The following is a 26,821-nucleotide window of genomic DNA, read 5'->3' as shown; positions in this document are numbered from 1 at the left end:
TTATATTTCTGTTCTGTTCTGTTCTGACGGCTGCATGGTGGCACTGTTAGTAGCACTGTTGCCTGGCAGTAAGAATTCTGCTCATAGTTTGCATGATCTCCCTGTGCATGCGTGGGTTCTCTCCAGGTACTCCAGTTTCTTCCCAGTCGATCTGGGATCAAATGAAACTGAATAAGAAGCTTCCAGCAATGAGAAAAAGCTGCAAAGTCACCACTATTATTTGTTGAGGACTATATTTTCAAAGTTCAATCCACACTGGAATTAGCCTCAAACACACTGAAGTCCATGTGCTGCAAGTGTGGCCTGAAATAAACAACAACAAAGAAAAGACTTTTAATAGTTCACACCCTCTAATAACTCAGAGATAAGGTGACTTTTAAAATGTTTTTCACCTGAGAATAGATCAGGGGGCTTAAGACTCATCCCTGTGATTTTCTGGCCAGCTGTGAGAGCAGATGGACTCTGCCCCCTCCTGTCTGCACGCATACATGGACTTCTCCACAAAAAATCTCTCAGTAAGGATGAGTGAAGTTATGTAAGGAATGTTTTTTTTGTTCATACCACCTGAATATAAACTGTTAAAATTCCCTTCTTAACAAACTTGTTTACGCAGGACGCTCCAAAGGATATCAGCAGTGACAGGCAGGTAGAGGATGTCAGTTTCAGTGAAGATGGTTATGTCTTCGGAGATGTACTTCTTCGGCTCGGTTCCGTCACACGTGGAAAACAGCTGGACCTGCAGTTCCGCCTGCAGACCTGATGGCACCTGCAAAGTGATTGAACTGATTTAGTTTGAACAGAACCTGGAATTAAATCATCAAATCATGCTGAAAAAGTTGGAGTGGACTTTTAAGCTGTTGTACAGACAGTCGACTTTCAGGTGGAAACCTACAGGTCCAGGATGGTAGATGACTCTGAGGCCTGTGGATGGAGGAGGCTGCTTCACAGTGAACCTGATAGTAGCAGATTGGGAAAATGAATGCATACAGAATATTATTCCTTTAGAAAATGAAGCTGCACCAAAATCTGCATCTGCCCGCTTGGATCCCTTGTTTTTGTTTTCTGGTGTACCTGGATGGGTCGACTCCCAAATTCTTCATTGCCACGGTAATGGTGGCGCAGGTGCCCTCTTGCTGCGTACCAAAGTCAACGCGCGATGGGTTGAGCAGGAAGCCCCTCAACACAGCACCGGGATCAGTCAGGGAAGCTATCCGACAATGCCTCCTCACAGGTTCTTCCACCTTCAGGAACTGGAACAGAAAGAAAGTAACGTAGACAGAAAACAGAAGTCTGGTATCTATCACTTTTCCCCAGTTGAAGGGGCAATATAATGTATTTTCGAGAAGTATAGTGGTATTTTATAACACAAACAAATCACTCACTATGCAACCTTCAGTTATAAATATGCCATTTAAAATAAATTTGACTTGAAATTAGACCTTTGTCTCTTTAAAACGTCCTGCTCTTTCTGAAACTCCACCTTCAGGAAGTCATTACAACAGCGCTCCTCTTTTAACCCTTTAACAACGTTTTTATCAGCGTTGCACTGAGAAGTAGCTCACATAATGAGCTCAGCAAACGCACAGTTCCACCCAGTGTTGACTAATTGCTATTGGCTAGTCTGAAGGAGCTGAGTTGGAGAGTCGCAGGGCAGGACTGCTCTGTGAGGTGGAAATTCTGTAGATCGGAAACTGCAGCTCTGAAACTGAAGAAACTGCAAGAAGAGAGGGATCCTGGTCCCCCCCAAGCGTCCTGCACAGATGAATGGTTGCCACAGCAGATTAAAGGATTTCTAAAACATGCACGAAAGAATCAAGTTAACACACCACTAGAATTACCAGAGGAGAGCAGTGACGACTCATCCAGGAGGTACAAACATACAGAAGTAAGGAAGAAAAGAAAGAAAGACAAACAGGTTGCATAAAAGACAGATAGAAAGAAAAGAAAATAAAGTAGTGCTGGTCTAAAACAAGAACAAAGATACTGAAGGGATATCTTGTGAATATTTACATGTTTGTTTGGCTCGCTGCAGGGTTTGGAGTTGCAGAGGTAGCCGGGCAGTCTGACCCTCGCACTTCTGGGTTGCCCCAACACATCCACCTGGACTGACTTAAAGTGCCTGGATGAGCTCTTCAGACTGCTTTCACCTATTATTAATCAAACACAAAGAAAGCAAATTCTGGCTGCAACGTATGAGGCCTCGATTTCACAGAACATGCTTTCAGAAAAGAGTTTGATGCATTCTTTATCTTGATGTAGTGAAGAAAACTAAGTTTTTAACAAATATTTTTCTGCATTTAATTTATATTATAATTTTCTGGTTAAAATGAAGAGGTAATGTGTTATTATGGACTCATCAGATTATGAAACCGTAGGGAACAAACCAGAGAGGTCTGGTTTGTTCCGTACAAACCAGACTCCTTTCAGAAATCCTCTCACTTTCTTCTGCTCGACTAAAAACAGAAAACAATCTTTATGATGCTGTGTGTTTTTAAACATGAAGCAAATAAAATATAAGCTCTGCTCTACCTTTCTGACAGAGATAGTGTTAGGTTAAAAGCTGCAGAAACAAAAATGACTTTGAAATAGTACATAACAAATACTTTACCTCAGATCTACTAAAACAAGTAATATGTGCTCAGAACATAATAAATAACTCACTGCTCTGAGTAGATGCATCTTTCTTATTAGGCTCAGCTCTGTCCACACCGGTGCTTTTCTCAGCTGTGTCCACACCGGAACTTTTCTCAGCTGTGTCCACACCGGTACTTTTCTCAGCTGTGTCCACACCGGTACTTTTCTCAGCTCTGTCCACACCGGAACTTTTCTCAGCTCTGTCCACACCGGAACTTTTCTCAGCTCTGTCCACACCGGAACTTTTCTCAGCTCTGTCCACACCGGAACTTTTCTCAGCTGTGTCCACACCGGTACTTTTCTCAGCTCTGTCCACACCGGTACTTTTCTCAGCTGTGTCCACACCGGTACTTTTCTCAGCTGTGTCCACACCGGTACTTTTCTCAGCTGTGTCCACACCGGTACTTTTCTCAGCTGTGTCCATACCGGTACTTTTCTCAACTCTGTCCACACCAGTACTTTTCTCAGCTCTGTCCACACCGGAACTTTTCTCAGCTCTGTCCACACCGGAACTTTTCTCAGCTCTGTCCACACCGGAACTTTTCTCAGCTGTGTCCACACCGGTACTTTTCTCAGCTGTGTCCACACCGGTACTTTTCTCAGCTGTGTCCACACCGGTACTTTTTTCAGCTGTGTCCATACCGGTACTTTTCTCAGCTGTGTCCATACCGGTACTTTTATCAGCTCTGTCCACACCGGTACTTTTCTCAGCTCTGTCCACCTTGGTAGGCAGTGGAAGATTCTGTGATGTACTTTTTATGTTGGGTCTTTGGCACTGTAGCAGATTCTGGAAAAACAGGCAGCTGTTCAAGTTCCCTTTGCCATTAATAAGGTCATTTTAATAGAATAGTAACTGCAACTGGTTTGTGGAATCTGAACTGTGCAATGAGCAGACCACATTAAATTAAATTAAAAAAAACTCAGTAAATAATCTTTACCCCGAGTTAGATTTCTAATGTTTGAGGCTTTTTAGCAACACTAGGCAATCAAGTAATGTAAATGAGTAATTCTAGTATTAAGTTATATTTAAAGTTGTAAAAATTGTAAACTTTGTGTATTTATTTCAATAACAAAACTTTGACTCAAAGGATTGCTTTATATTACAAAAAACATAAATAATGATGAATAATCATAAATAATTTATTCATAAATAATATTTGTGGCAGGATGAAAACCGAGGATAGTTCAAAAATATGTGTTGAAATTCAATTTGTAACTGATTTCATATTGCGAAAAAGGGGCTTGGAGTTCATGGGACTGCACACCAAATTTATTTGGTGTGTGACCTTAATATTTAAAACACTAACGATGAAAAGACATAACTTGGCTTAAATTTAAAGTCTTGTTTGAGAAACAACAGGGTCAAAAAAATAATCTACATACTAAGATTAAACAGTGTTTCATTCCTTGATTGCATTGGAGCTCCAACTAGCATCGTACCTACATTTACACTCATGGTGCAAAGTTTAAATTAATATTCTCTAATAATTTAATATCTTATTGACGGGGAAAACAAAAGTAATAATTATGTTGTACAATTAGATGTAAATTCAGGTACAAGGCAGTTAAACAGGTGTATATGAATGTACTGTATAGTAACAAAACACAATGTACTTGGTAAATTTGAAAGTTTTCTGGATGGAAATAAGGAACAGAACTCTTCGTCCTCAGAGCCTCTTTGCAAGTCCTTTCTTCACTCATCTCCTGTCTGAAATACATAATCAAGCAGAAAATATTAAACATAAATAAACTGCCCTGTCAGTCACATACAATTTATATAATGCTGGTTCAATAATTTCCTGCTTTCTTTCTTTTAAACCTGGAGATGGTGGGACTGAAAGAGCTCTATTTGAATGAATAACAGCATACAGGAAATTACACAGTAGAACATTTTGTGCCTGCATTTCTGTGTGTGATGACTTTCCACAGATATTCTGACCATGTAATAAAGAATCCAAATTATAAAGAACTTAAGTGCTGCAAACAGTAGAGTCGTGGAAAAAAAACAAGAGAACAATGTCTTCCCGAAACGTATAGATATTGAAAGCATAAAATAAACGAATCACAGACATTTCATTTTATTTAGAAGCAAAGAAGACATTTCAAAAAAGATTCTTTTGCGACACAATGACCTCCAGTATATAGATAATACATCACAAATGTAATAACCAGAGCAGAAGGACTGGTTGATTGGCAGAACAACCACTATGAACATATAACCAAATCTACAATAGTTTACATCAAGGCAAATTGTGTGTTGAAATGACATCGTCCAAATTCTGAACTAAATCAAACTGGTAACCTATGGCAAAATGATGGCTTGAATTTCTGGAGATTCTTAATTAGGACAGAAATTTTACCAATATATTTCGATCTTTTAAAGACAGAAAATGTCATAATCTGGGAACTAATTTATTATCTGGGTTCGAGTCACAGAACGCAATGAAGATTTGATTCAAATGAGGACCTTAAAGAAAAGTCCCACGAAAAAAAGACTACATAGACTATAGGACAATTAAATATTGTCCACCAAATCTAAGACTTTTGACTAACATATTTAAGGCCAAATTATGTTTCAATTAATTTAAGACATTTTAAGGCCTTAATTACAGACACATTACCTTATAAACATATAGCAAAGGTTTCCATAGAAAGATTTACCCAATTCCTTCTTGTTGCCAAAAATAGACAAAATCTGTTCAAGAACATGGGGTTTCATAGTGAGACAGATTAAGGTAACCCTAATTTAGCGCCTTTGCTTTTTTCTAAAACAAAAAGAGCAGAAACCAAAGGTGGAAAATCTGCTGAATAGTTGGCAACGGAGGAAAACGGACGGCTGAAGCCAGTGACTGAGTGCTCTGCGCTGTTGGGCCATCAACTGCGCACACATCTAAAACGGAATATTAGTTCAATTACTATTCAAAGGGGTGGCGGAACTAAAGCAAAGAACACAAAAATGACAAGAAAACCGGATATAGAGGCGCCAAGTTCAAGCAAAGAAAGTGCTAGAAGATGATGCTAATGCTAAAGGCAAAGAACATGGCTGCGACTCGACAGACGCCGCTAAGAGCGGAAACATTGTTCACTCGCATTAAAGTCGAACCCCAACGCACCATCTAGGTCGATACTGATCAACTTTCCCCAAGATAAAGTAAATGATTCTCAAACAGGCTTGGAAAGAGAAAATTATAGTAGGCCAAAAAACTTATCTTTATATCGCCCGACGTGATACTCCGACGCAAAGCGTAGAAACGGGCGAAGGCGATCCTAAAATAGGACGGTGTGGGCTTCCAGACGGCTCTTACTCCGATGCTATTAGGAAAGTTTTACAACAGCGCAGGTGAGGCCCAAAGTAGATGAACGCAGCAGATGTTTCTCTGTCCCGACACGGAGGGGAAGAAGGCGCAGGTGCCAAACCGCTCCGATTGGTCTGGCTCGAACGTTGTCATGACAACGCGTCCAACGCCGTTGTCATGACGGCGTTGGACGTCATGAGTTGAATCTTTTGAGGCCCTACTTAAAATTACTATAGAGTAAAAAGATTCAGATCGGAAGTATAAACACTGTATGTACAAGATTATGTTTGATTTAATATCGCTTCACTGTCAGCATCTGAATACATAGCCACAAAACCTGCAATTACTTCCTGTCGTCTTCGTCTTTTCCGCCAGTAGTAACACCTGGTTTCGAACACATGACTCGTGAGACGCGGAAAAAGTGATTTTTTTTACTGCAATAAATTATTTTTATTTATTTTTAATTGGCGTTTCCAGTACTTAGTGAAAAATACTTCTAGCGACGATAAGAAAAGCAGTAATTTGGAAAAGACTCAAACCTGAACCACCCACGCATAATCAGTAGGACTGATATTGTTCAAGAAATATTTCTAATGGAAAAAATTACACTCACCTTAAGACTGAAGGAAAAAAACACTCAAGAAAAATGGGGCAAATGGATTAGCTATAAAAGACTGTATATGGACATTGGATAGACAGAATTTTGTTAAATCTGATGCCTCCTGCTGTTCATGTGTACATAGTTTTTTATTTCTAGACCCAGTTGTTGAGGTGCTTGTAAGGCTATGTGTTTTTGTAAAGCAAGTAAAAAAAGAAAGATTTGCTAAATTTATAAATAAAATAGTGTTTACATCTCCTCCGTTTACCTGTGCAGCTCATGTCTTTCAGTCCATCTCGACTCTTTTCTACCAGTAGAACTGGAAAACAGAGAGGAGGCTTAAAATAGTTATGGCTTCATGTGGGAGTTAGCCACTCGTTAAACGTATACATACAGTGTGTCATCAGCACCGAAGTTGTCAGTTTCTTCTGAAGGAATTGACAGCTCAAGTGATGCTTTGACTCCCTGACTGTACATACTGGCATAGTCTGCTGCAGGTGATTTAGTTTTCGCATCTGAGCTCCTGGAATCAGAACCGTGACTCTCATCGTCCAACTCTGCAAAAGACTACAAAGTGAATTCCCGGTGGCTTTTTAACACCGCATGAAAAATAAATGTGGACTCTTTTTAGAAGTCCAAATTTAAAGGGAGTCTGTATTTCTTCAGAATATACTTGAACTAAACTGTAGGTTTGGCTCTGTGTGTGTTTTGGTACCAGAATGAGACTGAGGAGATCCGTGGCTTGAGCAGTCTCTTCGTCACTGCGAAGCTCTTTCACTTTCATCTGCTCTGCCAGCACCTCTCTCTTTATCAGCCACTCGATGTAGTCCTGCATTCACATTTTACTGCACGTTTGTTATCTCTCCAAAGGTTTCAGGCAAAGGAAGCAGGATTATTTTTGCAGGGACTTTGTGAACCTTCAGCCGTGAATCTAGAGCGTCTCTGAACACCGAGGTGAAGGGTCGGTGCTGGGAGAGTTCCCTGATCTCCAGGACTCTCGGGCAGCTCCAGACACGCTGCCGCGCTAAAGAACTGGCGCATCGCTCCTTCTGAGACAGAGCAACGCTGGTACCAGAACCAAGCGGAGGGCTGACCTGGGAGAGAGAGAAACCCAGATGGATTGTGCATTTGATGCTGGCCTTGTTCGATGTGTTTAGATATACGTTACCTCTGCAGTATGGAACTCATCGGAGCGATTCCTGAGGTTTGGAGGGGTGATGTCAGGGTTTTGTTTCTGTAGCACCCATTTGGACCAGACGCTCTGGTGGCCCGGCTTCAGGATGGTGATGCCAAACTCGTCTGGAACACACGATGAAGCAAACACTCTACACGGGGAGCTAATTTTCACTGCTTGTTGTGAAATGCAGGCAGGGTCTTGAGTGATTACTGCATTTTTAAATACGCACCTTGTCTTTCTGGCAGAGGCTCCTTGAGCAGTGCGATGGTGGGGTCGGAGTACGCCTCTTGGAGCAGCTCCTCCACAGTGTGTGAGTTCAGCAGTTCAGTGCCTGAACCGTCTTCATACACCAGAAAAATCCTGTAGCAAAAAAAAAAGAGCATGAAAAAAACATATATATATATATATATATATATATATATATATATTTAGGTGGTGCTTGGGTGAAGCGTGCAACCCATAAACAAAGGTCTGAAACCTCAGTGCGGTCGTCATGGGTTTGAGTCCTGGCCCGAAGTTTTATCCCCCTCTCACAACCCACTTTCCAGTCTGACCTCTATCAAATAAAGGTCACTAGAGCTTACGGTTGAAATCTGAAGTTTATGTAAACTGAAAAAAGAGAGACACACGCCGCTTTTTCCTCACTGTCTAAAGTAAATTAAACCAAACTTCTCTTGTTTTAGGTCAGAAAATTACCCAGATTATTTCTATTTACTAAATGCCACAATATTGAGAGAAAGAATATGACAGAGACAAGTCAATGTATTTGGTAGAACTGTGTTCGAACTGTACGACTTGGGTCAAATGTTTGGTTTTTCCTTCCACAAGCTTCTGTCGACAGTTTGCAGGAGTTCTGGCCGGTTCCTCCTGACAGAACCAGAGTAACTCAGTCAGGTTTGTAGGCTGCCTCGCTCACACGCCTCGGCAGATCTACTCAACTTCTCCGCAGGATTGAGATCAGGATTTGATTTGGCCAAAACATTGACTCTGCGTCCCTAAAACACTTCATGACCACTTCGGCTGGTTGCTGAGGGTCTTTAACTTCCACATAACGTTCTTTCCTCATGATGCCATCTATTTAGTGAAGTGCACCAGTTCCTTCCTGTGGATGAATGGCTTCCTCCTCACTAAGTGACATTACTGTGGATAATAACACTCAGTATTTGGTAGATTAACCCCAGCATCTTCACAGGGGTTTGGTTTTCTTTCTGGGGTCAATCTGTACGTTTTGGACCAAAACAAATTCTTCTATGGGACACAAAACCCATCTCTGTCCTGACCAGGATTCTCACCATGTCTATACTTGTGTTTAATTGTTTGAACAGATGAATGTTGCTCCTTCAATTCATCTGGAAATCATTCCCCACGTTGAACCAGACTTGAGCAGCTGCACAATTCTCTTCCTGATATCCGGTTAATATCCTGATTTCTTTCGGCTTTCCCACAGTGTCAAACAGGACAGCAATGTGTTCAGGGTTAGAGAAGTTGAATAGAACAATCGTGAAGCGTGTGTCAGTGGCTACCTGGGACAACGATCTTTGTGTTTCACATCAAGCGTGGCCCTTGATTTGTCTGTCTCCTCTTCTTCCTCTTGTATAGGAGTTTCTGGAGCGGGAGTAGTAGTTAGCAGCAAAGTCTGTCCATATTCTACCACCTAAAACACAGATCGATATCATCTAAACTATTTTCACAATGCAACAGAGATCATTGATTTGCTCTTTTTGATGAGTAAGTGTCATGTTTTAGAGACAGAAGACCTAAAGATATGTCCCGTTTTAACTTGTTCTTGTATCTTTTTCCACAGTCTTGACAACATGACAATCAGGACGTTGAATTTCCTTGACAACACAAACTAATTATTTGCGAACCGGACCTGGAAGTGGTTTCCGTTCTTGTCTGAAACATCACACACCACTTCGTCTGTGTGACTCATGGTGTAAACTCCTGGTCGGTTGGAGGAGGACGAAGCATTCGGCTCGAGGTCAGAGGTGTAAACACATTTCCCATCAGTTTGGATGTGCAGAAACCCGTTTCTAGACGGGAACACCTACGACACAGAAACGACGTCTGGGAATGACGAATGAAAGAATCTGCACACACAAGCCGAAGCGTAAACAGTGAGCCGGACCTCATATTCCGCTTGGTTGTTCCCAGTGATGATGGTTCCATCGGCTAGAAACACATGAGCTGCGTGGCGTTTCGGGTACATCACTACCGATGCGCAGCCCTCCTTCTCCACAATCACCACCCGCTCTCTGGTCGAGTCTTTTTCTTCTTCACTCTTATCGTTTGTAACCGTTTCGTTCAATTCGTGGGTTTCCGAGGTTTCGCTCATCCCTTCTCCTTTTTCACAAACATCTTCATGCTCCTCTGGTTTGGTCACACAATCAGCCACCTCCTCTGGAAAAACAGCAGAGACCGCCATGTTTGTGACATCACAGTGTGAATAAACTGGGTGGTGTCAGACGGTTAAATGTGTGTGTTTTACCGTTAGGTGGTGTGACTAGAAAGAGGGTGGTAATCCTTGTTCCGTCTGCATGATCAGCAATAATAGATCCATCTGGGCTCTTGACCGTAACCACCAGATCTTCCCGGGTCAGCATCACCTAACAACGGCAGGTGTAGCGAGGAGTTTTAATGAATTAAAAGCTCAGTTCATGGCATCATTTCTTGTATTAATGGACAGGTGGTTTATAAATTTAGATTTGCAGGTCATAAATGATTAATTCATTTTTATTCCTATGCATTCTAAAATGGTCCAGATAACCTTCTGAAGGGTTTTTAAACTTCCTCTAAACACATTAAAGGTTTGTTTTGATTTTTTTAGATACTGGATAAGAAAACAACAAGAAACTGATTCATGACAATCACTTTTATACACACTCACCAACCACTTTATTAGGTACACCTGCTCAATTGGATATCCATGCAAACAGAGAATCATTTGCATGTGTGCATGCATATATAGATATGGCAGATATGCATTTCTATATCTAGGGGAGAATTCAACTTTGTAAAGTTCAAACGGAGCCTCAGAATGAGAACAAAGAGGACTGAAGTGAGTCTGAAGTGACAGAGGCATAAAGCAGAACAGGTAGACACGTTCAAGGTGTGCAGGATAGCATTTCTGAATGCAAAATACTGTGAACCGTGAAGCAGATGAGCAACAGCAGCAGAAGACTGGTGTTACTCCCGAATGGTAAGAAAATGAAACTGAGGCTTTAATTCAGACCGGCTCGCCGAAATTAGATAAAAACAGAAAAGAAAAACCCATCTGATTAATGCAGAAGGTATACCTAATGATGGTGATGTTACATTTGACTCTGTGAGAGTCAGAAGCCGATATATTGATGGTTTAAAATTTTTTTACAGTGCACTTAGTGGATTTCTAATATTACAGAGTCAATGTAGTAAAATTACAGAAGTCTAACATTGAAACTTTAATAAATGCCAGCACATGAATTTTCTGTTTTTCATTTCACAAAGTGAAAATGAAGTAAAAAAAAAAGTCACTCCTTAACATCGTAAATTTTTTTGGACAACAATGGAATAATTTACTTGTTAAGTTAAGAAAACCACACCGATAACATTTCTTCTGCTTAAAACTGAAGTCTGGTAACTTGATCTGAAGTAACTCGCCTCCTGGGTGACGGGGTCTGTGGCCAAGAAAGTGCACAGAGAGGTTGTGGGTATGACGCTGTATGTTGGCCCAGTGGTCCAAATCTGATCTCCAGTTGAAGTGGTCGTCTGCCATGACTGTTTCTGACGCTCATTTTCCTTCTCTGAGGTCTCCTCTGATCACAAACAAAAACATGTTTGACAAAGTAAGTGCTGCTAAAGCTTCTCATGAAGAAGTCCAACCTGTCCGCTCATCATCAGACACCAGACCTGGAGCTGGACCTGGAGCTGAACATGAACCTGGGGTGAAGCTGACCGATCCATCTGCAAATAGCAACTACAACACGGACAGAAGCAGATTAGGATTTATGTTTATGTCATCACCTGGTGGTAGGCCTGTCCCGATAAACGATAAATCAATTAATCGCAAGATAAATTAAACCTATTGACCTCATTTTAATTATCGGCTTTATCGTCTCTTCCTGCCTTTTTTTCTTTCTTTTGATTACACTGAATGAAAAAAGGCTCAGCTCCAGTGCTCTCCACTGACCCTCCCTTCCTCATTTCCTTAGTGTAATGTCCAGCTCACATAACACGAGTTGTCGGCCGACTGTCGGCTCATTTTCAAACCCTGAGAGACACATTAGGCGACAGAAATCCTAGGTATAACGGTTCGATCGGATTCGTCGTGCTGTGTGGTGTCCAGCCACATGGGCACAAAATAATGGCTACAAGTCCAGTTAACTAATTTTAATATCAGGCATTAATCAATGCTTTACTAGAATCTACCTGTGATGCATGTGGCTATAGAGTCAGCGTAAAGTCCTGACTGAATGAAAATCATTATAACCTATTTATGTCACGTTAACGAAGAACAGCTGAAAACCTACTGGGTTCATCAACTGCGGTAGCAATTTGGCTCCAACTCCTCCCCTTGTCATTTCAATATTCTTTGCACGAAATGTTGAATAAACATTAATGTTGTTTCCACATATCATCTCCAATGTCAGCTGGACTTTGGGTTGCGCTATGCCAGCTATTGGGATTCCCCTCCGTAATTTCCCCTCAGAAAGCACGGAGGAGAATCCGCGCTTTCTGATTGGCTACCTGTCACATTCTGCGTTAAGCTCCCAGTCGGGGAAAACCCAATTTAGATCGATCTACCGTAACACACCACACACTGCAGGATGATCAGTTACGAAATCACCAGCAACAAACTTAGATCAGCCAACGTTCTAAGATTATCTTAAGGGGAAAATAGGGGCAAAAAATCGTGTAGTGTGAACTATTGCATTAGGTAGTCGGATGTGCCCATCTTCTCTATTTAAATCTAGTGATTACTGAAGGGCAATATAGTATACAGACTTCATAATCTGCACTCTTTTGGTTGAATGTAGTATTTATTTCCACTTTGGCTTTATGTTGTTTAGTTTTTATTCAAGTACGTTTTTGTTAATGGAGACTGAGAATCCATTTTATTTTTGTTTTTGGTTGTTTTATTTAGTTTATTTTCCAGTGTAACGTGTTATTTTGAAAATAAAGTGCATCTATCAGGAAATCGCATGCATTATTAGTCATTTCCATTAAATCAGTGTCAAAAGGTCTTGAAACAATATTATCGTTTATCGCAATAATTTTCTAGATAATCGTCCAGCAAAATTTGTTATCGTGACGGGCCTACCTGGTGGTGATCTAATACCAATCTGAAGAAGAAAAAAAAGAGACTTAACGTCTCTTCAAGCTTTGACAACGTGCAGATGACCGTCTTTCTTACATCAGATTGAAGACCTGGCAGCATCATTGTGTGCGTACCTCTGCGGCGCCATCTCTCAGGTAACGAATCACGACTCCTTGGTTGGTAATGATGCGATGCAGTTCCTGAGAAAGGGATTTGTCCGGCAGATCATTCCCGGGTTTACAGTGGAAGGGAAAGCTCTGCTTGATCAAAACGCCGTATTCAGGCGACTCTCCTGCACACAAAGCAGTTCCAGGAAGAACCTTCATTTGGTAAATATTAACCTTCCAGAAACAACTTAACAGAAACAGCTTTATACACACAGACATACTCTTATTTAATAATCAGGCAACTTTTGAAAGCTGTTGTTTGCACTGGATTGTTTAAAAGTAATCAACACAAATGGATGTCAGATATAAACACATTTTTAAACATCTGTCATATAAAATACAAAATATAATACAATAATATTTGCGGTTGTAAAGTAGCAAAATGATGGGAAAACTTCAATGGGTGTGAATATTTTTTGCAACAAAAAAAAAAGGTTTTCTTCCAAAGTTAGAAATGAGAGGCGTTGAAACAAAGAGGCGGCTGATTGAGCAGCTTGCGAGTTACTGTAGTTTCCCTCCGGCTCAGACTGACCTTGTGAGTTGTCAAGCTGAAACTGCAGCAGCAGGCCGTTGGGAACAGACAGACTGAGGCTGTTGAACGGAGGCGGCGGCTGAGGTGGCGGCTGAGGCGGCGGCTGAGGCGACGGCTCAGAAGGCTGCTCTGCACACTCCTTAAAACATACCAGCAATTTGGTTAATGAGCCACAGCGAAACATCTCAGAGTTTAATATCAAAGCTTTTACATTTTGTATCAGTGTTTAGTGTTCGGGACAGAAAGTCTGACCTGACTGGACGGCCTCGGCGTCATGGTGCCAGAGTTGGGAGAAGGCAAAGCGACGGGTTCTTCTGGGGAGGCTTTTGTGATTTCCTCCTCTGTCGCCTCCTCCTCAAGACTCTCTAAAACTCAAAATAAATACGATCTTCTGTTTCACATGAAAAAATTACATAGTCCATGATAAATATTTAGAGCATGGACAGTTCAGGTGTTTCCAACTCAAACCAGAGAATATGTTCTTATCCGGGTTATTATGTAATAAACCTTTGTATTGTCCTGTTGCGCCGTAGAAACTGTATGAGAGGTGGATTTGATTGCAAAGGACTGCTGAGAAGGAGCACAGCTTCACTGCTTCTGGCTCTAAAACTGAGACACAATAACAGAGGGATTTTTCATTAATATTAATACAAATACATTAAGACAAGAACAGATCCAAAGGGCATAGACTAAAGTCATCTAGGCTTTTAAACCCTTCCAGATCAAACAGGTCTGCGACCGTCCAGCCAAATTTGCAGGACCATAATTCCGCTACACTTTGCGCTATTTGAAAAATTCCAACAGTTTCTAAAAGGGGAGACGTTGCGCTTCCTAGCCAATATCGAGTTATTATGGTAATTTCACTCCCGTCGTAGCAGGAAGTGAAATTAATCTGAGGGGCGCTCTCTTAATAGACGGTACATTGCGAAAATAACTTGCTAGATATTGAAACTTCCAGTTGTTATGGATAAACGGGCAAATATATTTTTACTCATAGGATATTTAAAGAACTGCTTACAATTAAAATAAGCAAAAATATTTAAAAAGTTAGGAGTTAATGATGAACTATAATAGTTATTTTTCCAAGGTGGAATAATTATACAACAGATAATCATTCAACCTTACAAGGAGAGTGATTCAAATAAATCAATTAATCACCAACCACATTTCACTCCATCCTTTTGCTCCGTGTTCTTTTTGTCCTGCGGCTCGCTGGGAGGTTTCAGGTATTTGGTAACAACATGGTTGACGTGCGTGTAGAAATGGTGTCCGTCCTTCCTCAACGCTACTTTCATCAGGGAAGAACCTGGAGATGAAACATCGTTTACTTCAGGCGAGGGCCGAGGAACGCACATGCAAACTCCCAAATACACTTTAAACAAGCAAATGTGTTAGAAAATCTCAGTCGCAGATTGATTTTAACCATCTATACCTTCGACAAAGTTCACGTTCTCCACAGTGACATGTCCTCCATCTGAGGTGTAGATTTGCTGGGCACATCCCGACACCTGGATCAGCTGTCCGTCCATGGTGTAGCCGATGAATCTCTACGGCAACAACAATAAATAAACACCTACTTATCAGCTGGAGGAGGACAGAGTGCCTTCCTGTTTAATGATTTCAATTTTTTTGTGTGTTTCTTCACATTGTCAAGTTCCTCTGCCTTCTTCAGGCTGGCCATTTCAGAATCAGCAGATGCCATGGAAGCGGCAGATTCGACGGGGGTCTTGGCTGAGTTGGCTCTTTTATCCGCTTTGCCCTTCTTGTCACCAGCCGAAGCCCTGCCTTTCTTGTCACCAGCCGAAGCCTTGCCTTTCTTGTCAGACAATGCATCGTCTGATTTATTTTTGCCTTTCCCCTTAGTGTCCTTCTTTAATTTTTTGTCCAGCTCCTCTCTCTTCAGGCGCTCCTGCTCCAGTTTCCAGGCCTGTCAGGCAAAACGAACCATAACTTCAAAGGAGAAGTGAAGCGTCTGCTTGGGAATGTGAAATAGAGCCACGTCTATTTTTAACTAAAATAAATAATTTGCAGACTGGTATGTCAATGAAGGAGAAGGTATTACAGTTTACATGATATTCTTTGCAGATGAAACGTTTTATAAAATAGCTTCAGTACCTTGTAAAAGCACTGATACCTGATTACCACAAACTACAATGTACCTCACCTAAAATATTCAGCACACCAATTACCTTTTGGCATCAAAGTAGATGGCAATGATGATTATATGGGTTCTGTGAATGTTTTTATGTAGTTGTGTGGACATTTTGAGCACCCACTCAATGGAAAATGTAATTTGTGGGTCAGGGGTGAGATTTCTTTAGGTTATTGTTAGATATAAACTCAAGTAGTTAGGTTTAGGGAAAATACTTTGGTTGAGATTTAGAAATTAATTAAAGTAAATGTTCACACAAGTATATTGAGACACGACTATACGTGTGAGAAAGAGCAAATTTGTCACCTGAAAGTGAAAAGCTGTTAGGATGATGAGAGTATAAAACCTGCAACACTCGAGCAGCTACTGTTCACACTCCCTCAACTACTGAAACATGGTGATGGCAGCATCATGCTGCAGAGTTGCTTTTCATCAGTGCGGACAGGGAAGTTGGTCAGAGAGAAAGGCACTGAAAAACTTGCAGCTAAAAGTTGGTTCTAAGTTTTCACACTGTTGACTAAAAGGGGTTAAAAGAACTCCACACCTTTCATAAAACACTTCTACTTCATAAATAACTTATCGTAATAAAACACAGTTTGCCGTTTCAATTAAAAAATGAGAAGAAATTAAAGGGTTGTGAATACTTTTGCAATGCAAAGTATAACCCAGCAGTAATTCTTCATTTACACTGTTTTATATCAGACCAGCTCCCCTTCCTCCATTCCTCACCAGAAATTGTTCTTTTACACTAAACTCCATTTTAAACTTCATAGATCACAGACAACTGGGATTTAATTATAGAAGCTGATACATGCTGCTGTGCTGCTGAGGGCGACCTTGTTTGTGGGACATTAGAGTCACATAATGAAAAGATGTCCTGGTAATGATGGATCGGCTTTGCACTGCAGGCTCTGGTTAATTACACGCTACTGAATAATTGTGTGGCCCGTGTGTGAGTTCAGTGTTGGGTTTGAGGAAACCGACTTTGAGGGACTCCTTTCTGATGACGGGTTCCTGAGTTTCTTCCGCCACTGCGGGGCATTCAAGGTCTACAAGGAATAAAACAAATGCAGGTTTGCTGAGGTTATGCACTTTATCCCTAAAAACATAACTTAACGGATTAAAAAGTATAGTAAAAATAATAAAAAATACTGATTTATTCTGCCTGTGTACAACCAAATAAACATCCAGGACTAGAAATTTGAATTTAATTGAAGATTTTCTGACTTTCAGGTAAAAAAAGGTTCTTTAATTACAATATTTGTGCAGAAAATATTTTTTCTACAATATATGATGTTTTGGTCAAATACGCTACAGTAAACATTAAATTAAGCAAATCATAAATGAAGAACAAACATGACAATTGAATAAAATCAATACAGAAAAGGAAAATATTGTAAATATATGAGAATATAATTTTATCCTTGCACAAACTGTCAGTAGAAATCAGTTTGTACGAGTTTTTGCTCCATAAAATTTGCACCAAGTTAAATGTTTTGAACTCGTGGTAGTAAAGTATGTGTGCATATTTACTTATTCAACACAGACTTTTCTGAAACCAACACATTACCTTTTGGAGTCTCTGGAGGCATCTGGCTTTTCATCAGCATTTCCTCCCTCTTCACCTCTTCCTCCTTTGTCCAGTTGTAGATTTTATCAGCAACATGCTCCAGATATTTTCTACGGCAAACATCAGGGGAATCATATTTACCTGCAGATCTGGAGGAATGTCAGCTTCACCTGACATAGCCGCTACAAATTTTTATTTCCAAACTGAACACTTTTGCATACTCAATTCCTGTCAATTTGATCACACTCTGTTCTCTCGATTGGTAAGTATTCATTTTCAATTCCCCCGTTTATGAAACAACGAAACGGCGTCCGGTGAGGGAGGAAGTGCTGACCTGAACTTGACATCAGTGTGGAGGGCCTCGTCCCAGAAATGTTTGGACAGGCCGTGAGAATTCATAGGATTGTGGCAAAAAACATACAAGATGTTTGCGTAGCTTCCTCTGAAGATGTCCATGCAACAATATTCCTCTGAGGCCTTTTGCAGAACCTAAACAAGAGAACGTGCAAAGCTCAAATCCAGTTTCTTTTAGAAGAAAAATTCAGAAAACTAAACCAATTTAGAGAGAAAACAGACAATGCACAGAGTTAAAAGCAGGTTTTTGAACAATCTCAATGATTACCTGGATTCTATGTTTCTGCGTCACCGATTTTCATGAAATCGGTGAAGCAGAAACAGAGATGTTCTATATTATTGTAATTAGAGAGTCATAAACAAAAAACACCTGTGGAAAAACAGTGGCACTGTGATGTTCTGTATAGTACCAGTCAAACAGACATCTTTGTCTCCAATTCTGGATTTCACATAAATCCAGCTGGCTGCAGATTTCCTCATTCAGATGCTAGAGAAAGAAAAATACTGGCAAGTAAATCAAGGCCAATCATTAAATTAATATTTCCTTTCAAATAAAACATTCAAAACTGATGCGGCAGCAGAAATAATGTGTAAACAATACCTCTGAGTTTCCAGGGTCTTCAGTGAGAAATGTTGGCTCTGTAGAGAAGTGGCAGTATGAGGTACGTAGGTGACATCTGGCGTCTCTGAACGGTTTTACATGCTTACATACCCACAGTCCGCGGGGTTTGAAACTTCTGTTTAGCATATAACAAAGGATTTCCCCAGGGGATAACAGTCTGTGTCTGCTGCGTTTCATCGTCGTTCAGTAAAATACCCAGCTGATCCACCGTGGTCAGTGGCATAGCCTCAAACACGCTCTGATCAAACAGCCGCTCCACCTCGGGCCAGGCCATGCCCTCTATAGGAGATTATTACGTTAAGAAACTGTGAGACACGTAGAGGAAAAAGAGAACAGATATAGCAAATTGGCAACAGGTTTGGTGAGCTCCGTTCTGACCATCTGTGCAGTAGTGCTGCAGCTGTTGTTTCATTCTCCTCCAGCAGGTGTCACCGTTTCTCTGTTCAGCGACTGACTGAATGAGCTCCAAGACTGGACTGGTCTTCAAAATGGATGTCTCTACCTGCGCTGGATTAAAACCCTTAACCACCTGCATGGGTCACACACATGTAGACGAACACACAGCTAGCACATCGCTCTAAGTTGTAGAGTGAATTATTTATATTAGCACACAATTTAGTGGTGAGTAAGGAGCTGACAACTGACTCAAGAGACAAAATCTTACATATTAAATCAGGTGTACAAACACTTCAAACATGGAATTAACAGTTTGAGAATAAACCCTCACAGTGACGTTCTGTAACCGTATTCCCCTCTCGTCGTGGTATCTGAGAAGCACAGGGTCGCCAGGCCTCTGAGCATGCTCTGTCCTATAATTCCTTATCAATCTCTAACGTAGAAGACATAAGCAGAAAGTAGAGATGTTAGAAAGTGTTCTAACATCTGTGTTCACGCAGTGCATCACAGATGAACATACAAGAACACTCCCTTTAAATTTAACAGTTTAATGTATTTTAAGCATCTTGTTTTGTTTTGGGGGTGGGGGTTGTGTACTCTTCTCTAACTTTTACACTTTATTTGACAAAGAATTAAAGAGTGGAATCGGTTGGTGTGTGGTCTGACCTTGAATTGACAGAGGAGGCATCCATCATAAACCCTTATACTGAAAAGCATTGTGCAGTTACTGGTTTCAGAGTATGGTTTCAAAGCTGCTAAAATAAGCACTGAGAGTCAGCTGGCTGAAAGAAGACACGAAAATTTTTCTCTCTAGGAAGCTAACCTGGACATTTTAGCCAATTTTAGCATAGAAACTAATGCTTGCATACCTAATGGAGTAGGACAACGTTATTAAAATGCAAGTGATAGCCCACATGCTACTGGGGGAATTTTAGCACACTTTAGCATACTGAATAGAGTGAGTGAATGTTAGCCAACAGGAAAGTAATACCTCGTCCTATTGAGAGGATTTCAGCCAACTGTAGAATAGAATCAAGCTAATTTTAGCACATGCACTGTTTGATCACTGAAGTGAAGTAAGTCCATGTTAGTCAACTTCCTCATGATAGCCCACATAACAATGGTAGCATTTAAGCTAACATTAGTATTTTAGCTAATTTTGATATGAAAACAAAGCTCAACACACTGAATTCACTGCTATCCAACATGCCCATGTGCTACTGACCATATTTTAGTTAATCTTAGCATTTAAGCTATTTTCAAATTTATGCTTGTTTTCACACTAGATGGAATATGTTGCTTGATGTCAAAATGCTAGTAATAGCCATGCTAATGTTAGCATTTTAGCTAAAATTAAAATTTTAGCTAATTTTGATATAAAAGCTGAACTTATATTTGATAGAGTAAGACAATATTAGCTTGATGGTGATTGCCAAAATGTAATAAAAGCTTTTCGGCTTACCTGGTCATTTTAGCCAATTTTAGCTTACAAACTAATGTTTGCTTAGTAAACAGTGCAAGATATTAGTCAGCATGCTAGTGATAGCCCACATGCTATTGACAGCGTTTTAGCAAACTCTAGCATACTCAAGAGAGTGAATCAATATTTGTTTACATGCTAGTGATAGCCTATATGGTAATAGTAGCATTTAAGCTAACTTTAGCCTTTTAGCTAATTTAGATATAAAAACTAAACTTTATATACTGAATGTCTTAAGGCTATGTTAGTGAACATTTCAGTTAAAAAGTTAATGCTAAAAATAGTCTAAATGCTATACAAAACATTTTAACTAACTTTAGTATTTGATTATCTCCCTATTCTCAAATCCATGTTCTTCTGGAATCAGCTCTGCAGCTGATCACAACTCAACCCATAAACTTCTCTCCTTTCGTTTTTCACCCTTTTAAACTGCTTATTCATCTAATGTTCTTTCTTTTTAAATGGTGCAGTCAGCTTTGACTGATTTGTGAGAACACTTAATAAAAAGAAAGAAAATTTGTGTTCAGGCAAGGTTTGAAGTGGCTTCACGCTTCAAGATGAAGATCACAGGAAAGAAAGCAGCCAAGTCTGCTCATAGAAGAGTACGATCCTCCCCCGATCATGGCGTCAGAGCGGGTGTACTCCGTGTATGCTGCTACAGCGGCTCTAAAAGCAGCATACAAAAAGCGGAACAACATTGGCTGCTCTTAAGACGGTCCTGCCCACTGAAATATGAGACGCCTGCCCTAAAGACCACCCTTTAAAAAGCATTTGCTGCATTGGCCGGGAATCGAACCCGGGCCTCCCGCGTGGCAGGCGAGAATTCTACCACTGAACCACCAATGCTGCAGATGATGTAGCTTCATCTACGTGGAGATTTCAATGTACTGAAGTGTGTGTTTGGTGTCGCCATACCGCCTTGTCCTCTTCCTTTTCCACAGTAGTGAGGACCTCATTTAACAAATAGTGTTTCTCTTCTTCTGTGTTCAGCAGAGGCAGGAAGCTTTGGAGCATATAGCTAACCAGATCACAGTCTAACCATTGAGCGGTGTCAGCTTTCTCCTCTTCCCCAGCAGTGGGAAACAAAGTGAGCACAGGCACCTCTGAGGAAACCACCACCTGAACAGAAATGTATGTGCAAGAAAAACTGTTTATGCCACAATAAATAAAGAGGAAACCGGGAAATCTTCCATGCAAAAAAAATGTAACATTTAACCTAGAAATGTAGGGAGACGTTGCACACCTACCTGCTCCAGCATACAGTGCAATATCAGGGGTACAGAACAGGCTTCAGGGGGAACCATGTCCAACATTTTGCTATAGTAACACATGTCCACGTTCACAGATACAGTTACAGTCGGCTTGATTTCTGTACAGACAGATTTTAGAAAAAGAAGACCTTACCAGCAGGGTATGTCAAAAAAGTAAGCAAGGATATGAATGAACAGTGGACAGATAAGTTAGGAATAGAGAGGTTTAACCTGCAGGCAGAAAGCTAGATGCTTTGGTTTGCTTCTTTTTAGAGCGAGGGATCTGCTGAGCGACAGACTCAACAGCTACCTGGAAACACACAAGGTGAAGCTTTAATTAACTAGAAACAGACTAACGCGATTCAGCAGAGGGCGTAGGAGGGTCTTTGATATAAATTTAACAGGAGGCAATCAAGTCATGCACCATCCGCGGTGGCGTGCTGCCAACAGCCCATGAATGCAGAAGCAGATTGCTCTGTGGCTTTGCTACTAAGGCAGATCAATAAGAAATCATCTGCAGAATGCAGCAGGATCTCCTGCACCCGTAAATAATGTACAGTTCTCCAGGTGCAGCACAGAGCAGAGTGGCGCAGCGGAAGCGTGCTGGGCCCATAACCCAGAGGTCGATGGATCGAAACCATCCTCTGCTAACAGCATTTTAGGGGCTGTCATCTTAAAATGTTTCATCAATGTTTGGATTAAATCAGACTCCAGCTACAGGAAAGCAGAGAAATAAGTTATTTTTATCTTAAAATTATCTATACCATTAATTTTATCCTAAATTAATGGTATAGGTCAATAAAAAGGCAGGTTGGCCAATTGTAAAAACAAAAACAAGCTGAGGACTGTGATATAGTGCACAGAATAGGATAACACAGATTTTTATGTACATAATATGCATGTGTGCATCTTTCAATCAGATTGTGGTTGAGATCAAACCTTTTTCATGTGTGCCAGTGATCCTTTTACATTTGGAACATCAAACCATGTTCTGGTAAACAGAAATTGATCAGAATATTCTGAAAGAGACAGTTCTGTATGCTAGCTTTTAGTTTTACCTCTAAATCCTCCGTTACAGCTGTGGGTACAGGGATGTACCGGACATTGTCTCTGTAGTGCAGATGCTGCCGGCGCCACTGCAGACAGTCATAGATGAGCCTGGCAACATCGTCAAACATCCGGTTTCCCAGCTCCAGCTGAACGCAAAAGACCGACACGCAACAACATTAAGCAGCTGTAAACATTTGCGGAGAGGGGAAAAAAAAAAAGTCTTAAAATACATAAAAGCCGTAATAACAACAAAAATGTTCAGACTCTGCTCACCAGAGAGTCAGGGTCTGGTATTTCGAACGGGAGTGTGAGATCCGGGACCATGTAGCTCAGCTGAATCACGTCGTGGAGCTTAGAGTCTGGCGGGCCGCTGTCTAAAACCGACCTCAGGCGAGTCCAGAACAGGTTGAGCTTCCTGGTACTTTCTGGAACCTCTGAACACCAGAGAAAGCAGGAACATTTGGTGAATATCAGAACACGTTATACTAGATTCATATTTCTGGTCTGCAGGAGACTTTCAACCTGCAGGCACAACTGGAGAGCTCTGCTCCGTTTCCTCCTGAACGATCAGCTCTACTGGTTCTGGAGAGATTTCTTTGTGCTTGGAGCATAACTTGATGACATTCGCAACATAAACACCGATGGAATTAAGCACTCCTATCAGGTCTGGCTGGTGGAAGCCGACAATCAGAATATAGTGTTGGGGACCATCCTCTGGCTCATCATCTGAGGAAAATACGGTAAGAGACAAGTTAGGATCCTAACCAGGGAGGGAGGGAGTTCAAAAGAAAGAAAGGATGTAAGGGAGCAACAACAGGAACTAATCTAACTAATCAAAGGAAGAAAGGAAGGAAGGGCACAGAGGAAGAAAGAAGATCCCTAGGATGGAAAGATACAATTGAACTGAAATACTTTATTTTCCCTGAAGGGCAATTTGTAGCAGAGTCTACAAAATCAACACAAACACACACAAAACAAGAATAAAACAAAAAAAAACAACTTACATTTATAAAATTGCATCAGGACTCCAACTAGCACAATTCATCTTGAATCAATTACAAACTAAAGAGATAAAGGAATAAAAGGCCTCAAACGCCAGTCTGATTTTGCCCTTTTGGCATCTGTAAACCTTCGATGTTGCCTTCCTGGTGACTCTTGTTCTTAAGAGCTGAAGAGGTTTTCTCAAAGAGCTCACCTGCTATCATCGACCGAAAATGTTGCCCATGTTTCTATACTGGCTGACCATCTCTACCACTGCACCATTCATGAGTTCAACTGTTGGTTGAGTCGACTTCTTTGAAAATCAATTAGCGTCTCTTTAGTTTCCGAAACATTTAACTGCAAGCAAATATTATCGTACCACTGAATGAATGGGACTGTGACCCACCTCCTTGTCTTAAAAGAGCCTAACAATAATTACAGAACCGTCTGCAAATTTAATAATGACCCATAACTCTCTTTATTAGTGTAGAGCATTAAAATCAGAGGTAACAACACCATCTCCCTGGCGAGAGCCACTTAAATGTGAAAGAAAGGAAAAAACAAGGAATGAAGAAAGGAGGGACAGCAGGAAATGAGGTGGGAAGCAACCTAAAGGACAAAGAAGGACAGACAAAATAAGATCATAATATTTAGACAATGGAATAGGTAATAAAGCCAGGAATTACAAATATCTTTGATATTTCTCTCTGCTGAAGTCCAATTTCAGACTTTTTAAGTGTGTCTAGACACACTGTGATCACTAGAATAATGTGCTACATAAAAAAAATGAAATAAGAAATAAACTCACATCTAGATAAATGGCTAGTTCCTGACAGGATTTTTCTTTACCTATATATATGGGCGTCTCAGGCTCGCCCCTGCGTTTGAGCTTGGTTTTCTTGTCCTTGGAGCTGTCGGGGGTCTGGCCCTTTCCCTTTTTCTCTTTTTTGTCCTTTTGTTTGCCCTTTCCATCAGATTGAGGTTGAGTCTTTTCTTTTTGTTCCTCACTTTTCAGCTGAAATTGACAAAAAAAACAAAAAAACATGAAAACTAACCATTGGTAGACAATGTGAGCTCTAAAGTAATTCAGTGCAGTTAAATCCCACTCCTGGTGAACAAACTAAAGAATTGCAAAACACAGAGTGAGATTTATGGCGAAGCATTTACCCGCTCAACTTCCCGCCTCTTCTGATCACAGGTTTTGACCTCCAGCAGCTGGAATTTCACTAATTTTGCCACCAAGTCGACAGGAATCTCCTCTCCGGTATCCAGCAACGTCTTAGCATGCTCAGTAGACTAATTCATGTACCCAAGCATGCAAACACACAAATATTTTTAGAAAAGAAAACGTAATGAGTTTAGACATCTTGGTCTGCAACATGCAAAAAATTAAAAGTCCATCCACCAGCCCAAATATTACAACCAAGCAGTTCTTTACGATCATAATGTTTCACATCACATGATGGTGATTCGATATATTGTGCAGCTATTAAACTAAAGCGTCCAGCATCCCAAACCTACCTCATAAAACAAGGGAAGAGGGTCTGACTTTTTTGCTTTGGGATTCCCCAGCTTATTGATCTGTGAGGAGAATGAGCAATCAGAAGCAGCAACAATGCAGTAGATGCCATCTACAAACTTAAATTTGTAGGTTTTTTTTTTTTTTTACTTTTGTCAGATGAGAGTAAAATTGAACTTTTCAGCACCAAATACTACAGCAGGGTTTCCCCCAACATATTATAAGCCTGGCGGGCCACCAGGCTTTACTTGTGCCCCCACCAGGCTAAGCATTGCTTATTTATCTGAGTTTTTTTTAAATGTTAGCATTTTTTCAGATTTTATAGTTGGTGTTCAGGTATTAATCGTACAGTTTTTCAGTAACACATAATTATCAAGTGATATTTTCAAATTCAACTTTAAAGATTTTTTAACTCAAAAACCTGACGGGCCGCATGAACCACCGGGCTCAGCAGGTTTTCTGGGGGAAACCTTGATAAAGTGTATTTTAGGTCCATGTTGAAATTTCCGGTTAGCCAAATATGCCTAACATTTTTCTGAGAAATGATTTCATAAACAGCGGAGAGCTCAAACATATCGTCGTTATGTTTGTGGCTTTCGCTTTTTTTCAGGTCAAATGAGCAGATACCTTTTCAACTGTGCTGTCCCACGATATGAGGGAGAAAAGTTTGCGTTGTGGACGTTCAAAACTCAAAACCAGAGTCTTGACGAGTTCTTCCTCTTCTTCTGGACCATCTCCAACAACGAGAGACACACAGGCAAGCCAAGTGTCCTGTGGAGGTCATGACACCCAGATAAACCGCTTAATTGAAGGACCGCCATTGCTGCTAATTAGGCTAGCATGTGACTTAAGGCTGAAACAGGAATGTTTCCGTCATAATATATAAACTGTATTACTTTAGGCGCACTAAGTGCTTAAAACGTCTTTAAATTGAAAAAAAAAAAAGCAACAAGATAAATATTACAATTTTTATCTTGTTGCTGTACCAAATTTTCTGACGAGCGTCAACTTCTTTTTTTATGGCGGTTAGGAAGCAGCGTTTAGATGTGCATTATCGTCATCTACTGGAATGGAGCGTAATATCGCACAGATTTATAACAAATGAATAAAATAAATAAATAAATAAATAAATAAATAAATAAATAAATAAAATAAACTTCCGGTTGTCGGTCACCTTTCAAAGTAAAAGCTTAAAAGTAAGCCTCAATAAATTCGACAGATGATGTCGAATTTATTTATATATGGGTTTTATGCCACATCTAAACATGGCGATGTTGATATACAAGTATCAAGAACACAAAGAGGAGTAGGCGAAATGACAAACCTCAAACTGCGCTTTGACGAGATCAGCCTCCCAGTTCTTATTAAAAGGTTGAACAGGGCTACTTTTCTTACCAGAGCCTTTTTTACCTGCCGGTGGCATTTCTGAAAACGTATGGCGTATAAAATTAACAAAACAACGCCAAAAATCAGGTTTAAGAAGTTAAAACTATGAAGTTTTCATGTAGAGTGTTTGTGTTGTCCTTAGCAACCAGGTCACCGTTAAGCACAATTCTTAAAGGAGCCGCACCTCATTTAATAGCACCGTGAAAGCTTTACTTTCAAGCTAAATTATAGAAAAGTAAGGAAACTACATTATTAGTAGTTTGCTCTGTTAGACACTTCTAAGTTAAATATTGTTATAATTTCTGCTTTTCTGCACTGACCATACTTGCTCTGTATATTACACACATAGCGTCAAGATTGT

The 26,821-nt window shown here is 40.4% G+C and overlaps 1 protein-coding gene and 2 non-coding genes across 5 annotated transcripts; 1 reads left to right on the top strand and 2 right to left on the bottom strand.

Annotated features, from left to right (window-relative positions):
• Nucleotides 1-214: 214 nt before the first annotated feature.
• On the bottom strand, nucleotides 215-26,592 carry spag17 (sperm associated antigen 17). 3 transcript variants are annotated; one of them, XM_081599622.1, is made up of 46 exons: nucleotides 26,399-26,592; nucleotides 25,702-25,845; nucleotides 25,077-25,136; nucleotides 24,723-24,851; nucleotides 24,405-24,570; nucleotides 23,097-23,300; nucleotides 22,848-23,008; nucleotides 22,583-22,720; nucleotides 21,756-21,834; nucleotides 21,522-21,643; nucleotides 21,190-21,393; nucleotides 19,126-19,227; nucleotides 18,777-18,927; nucleotides 18,489-18,677; nucleotides 18,378-18,415; nucleotides 18,147-18,263; nucleotides 17,757-17,911; nucleotides 17,423-17,532; nucleotides 16,837-16,901; nucleotides 15,346-15,627; nucleotides 15,133-15,247; nucleotides 14,863-15,006; nucleotides 14,208-14,309; nucleotides 13,953-14,071; nucleotides 13,701-13,839; nucleotides 13,136-13,293; nucleotides 11,567-11,660; nucleotides 11,345-11,499; nucleotides 10,194-10,311; nucleotides 9,834-10,105; nucleotides 9,579-9,752; nucleotides 9,229-9,359; nucleotides 7,935-8,065; nucleotides 7,697-7,827; nucleotides 7,446-7,622; nucleotides 7,244-7,357; nucleotides 6,923-7,095; nucleotides 6,797-6,847; nucleotides 4,249-4,342; nucleotides 2,662-3,421; nucleotides 2,011-2,147; nucleotides 1,072-1,250; nucleotides 893-953; nucleotides 631-766; nucleotides 393-525; nucleotides 215-303 (listed from the first exon to the last, which is right to left on the bottom strand). In XM_081599622.1, the coding sequence occupies exons 1-45, from the start codon at nucleotides 26,495-26,497 to the stop codon at nucleotides 413-415; spliced, it is 6,693 nt and encodes a 2,230-aa protein (XP_081455748.1). In that variant the 5' UTR covers nucleotides 26,498-26,592; the 3' UTR covers nucleotides 215-303; nucleotides 393-412. The 3 variants fall into 3 exon arrangements, with proteins under 3 accessions (XP_081455748.1, XP_081455750.1, XP_081455749.1); XM_081599624.1 differs by having other exon boundaries at nucleotides 11,594-11,660; XM_081599623.1 differs by having other exon boundaries at nucleotides 13,953-14,065.
• On the bottom strand, nucleotides 21,050-21,120 carry trnag-gcc (transfer RNA glycine (anticodon GCC)). The gene has a single exon. It is a non-coding gene; the product is annotated as a tRNA-Gly (tRNA).
• Nucleotides 22,103-22,174, top strand: trnam-cau (transfer RNA methionine (anticodon CAU)). Its single transcript has one exon. It is a non-coding gene; the product is annotated as a tRNA-Met (tRNA).
• Nucleotides 26,593-26,821: the final 229 nt, after the last annotated feature.

This window comes from Poecilia reticulata, chromosome 18, assembly GCF_904066995.2.
Source record: "Poecilia reticulata chromosome 18, P_reticulata-male-v2, whole genome shotgun sequence".
NCBI classification, from domain to species: domain Eukaryota; kingdom Metazoa; phylum Chordata; class Actinopteri; order Cyprinodontiformes; family Poeciliidae; genus Poecilia; species Poecilia reticulata.
The sequence above is the reverse complement of the archived record's forward strand: the minus strand, read 5'-3'. Positions and strand labels throughout refer to the sequence as shown.

What these genes read in the sequence shown, in the direction of transcription:
- spag17 (XM_081599622.1), bottom strand. Translation starts at nt 26,497, where the DNA reads ATGCCACCGGCAGGTAAAAAAGGCTCTGGTAAGAAAAGTAGCCCTGTT. An exon ending in AAAGGATGGAGTGAAATGTG is followed by an intron (nt 14,310 to 14,862) that starts GTTGGTGATTAA and finishes ATTGTGTCTCAG; the next exon opens with TTTTAGAGCCAGAAGCAGTG. An exon ending in TGAGAGATGGCGCCGCAGAG is followed by an intron (nt 11,661 to 13,135) that starts GTACGCACACAA and finishes TCCGTGTTGTAG; the next exon opens with TTGCTATTTGCAGATGGATC.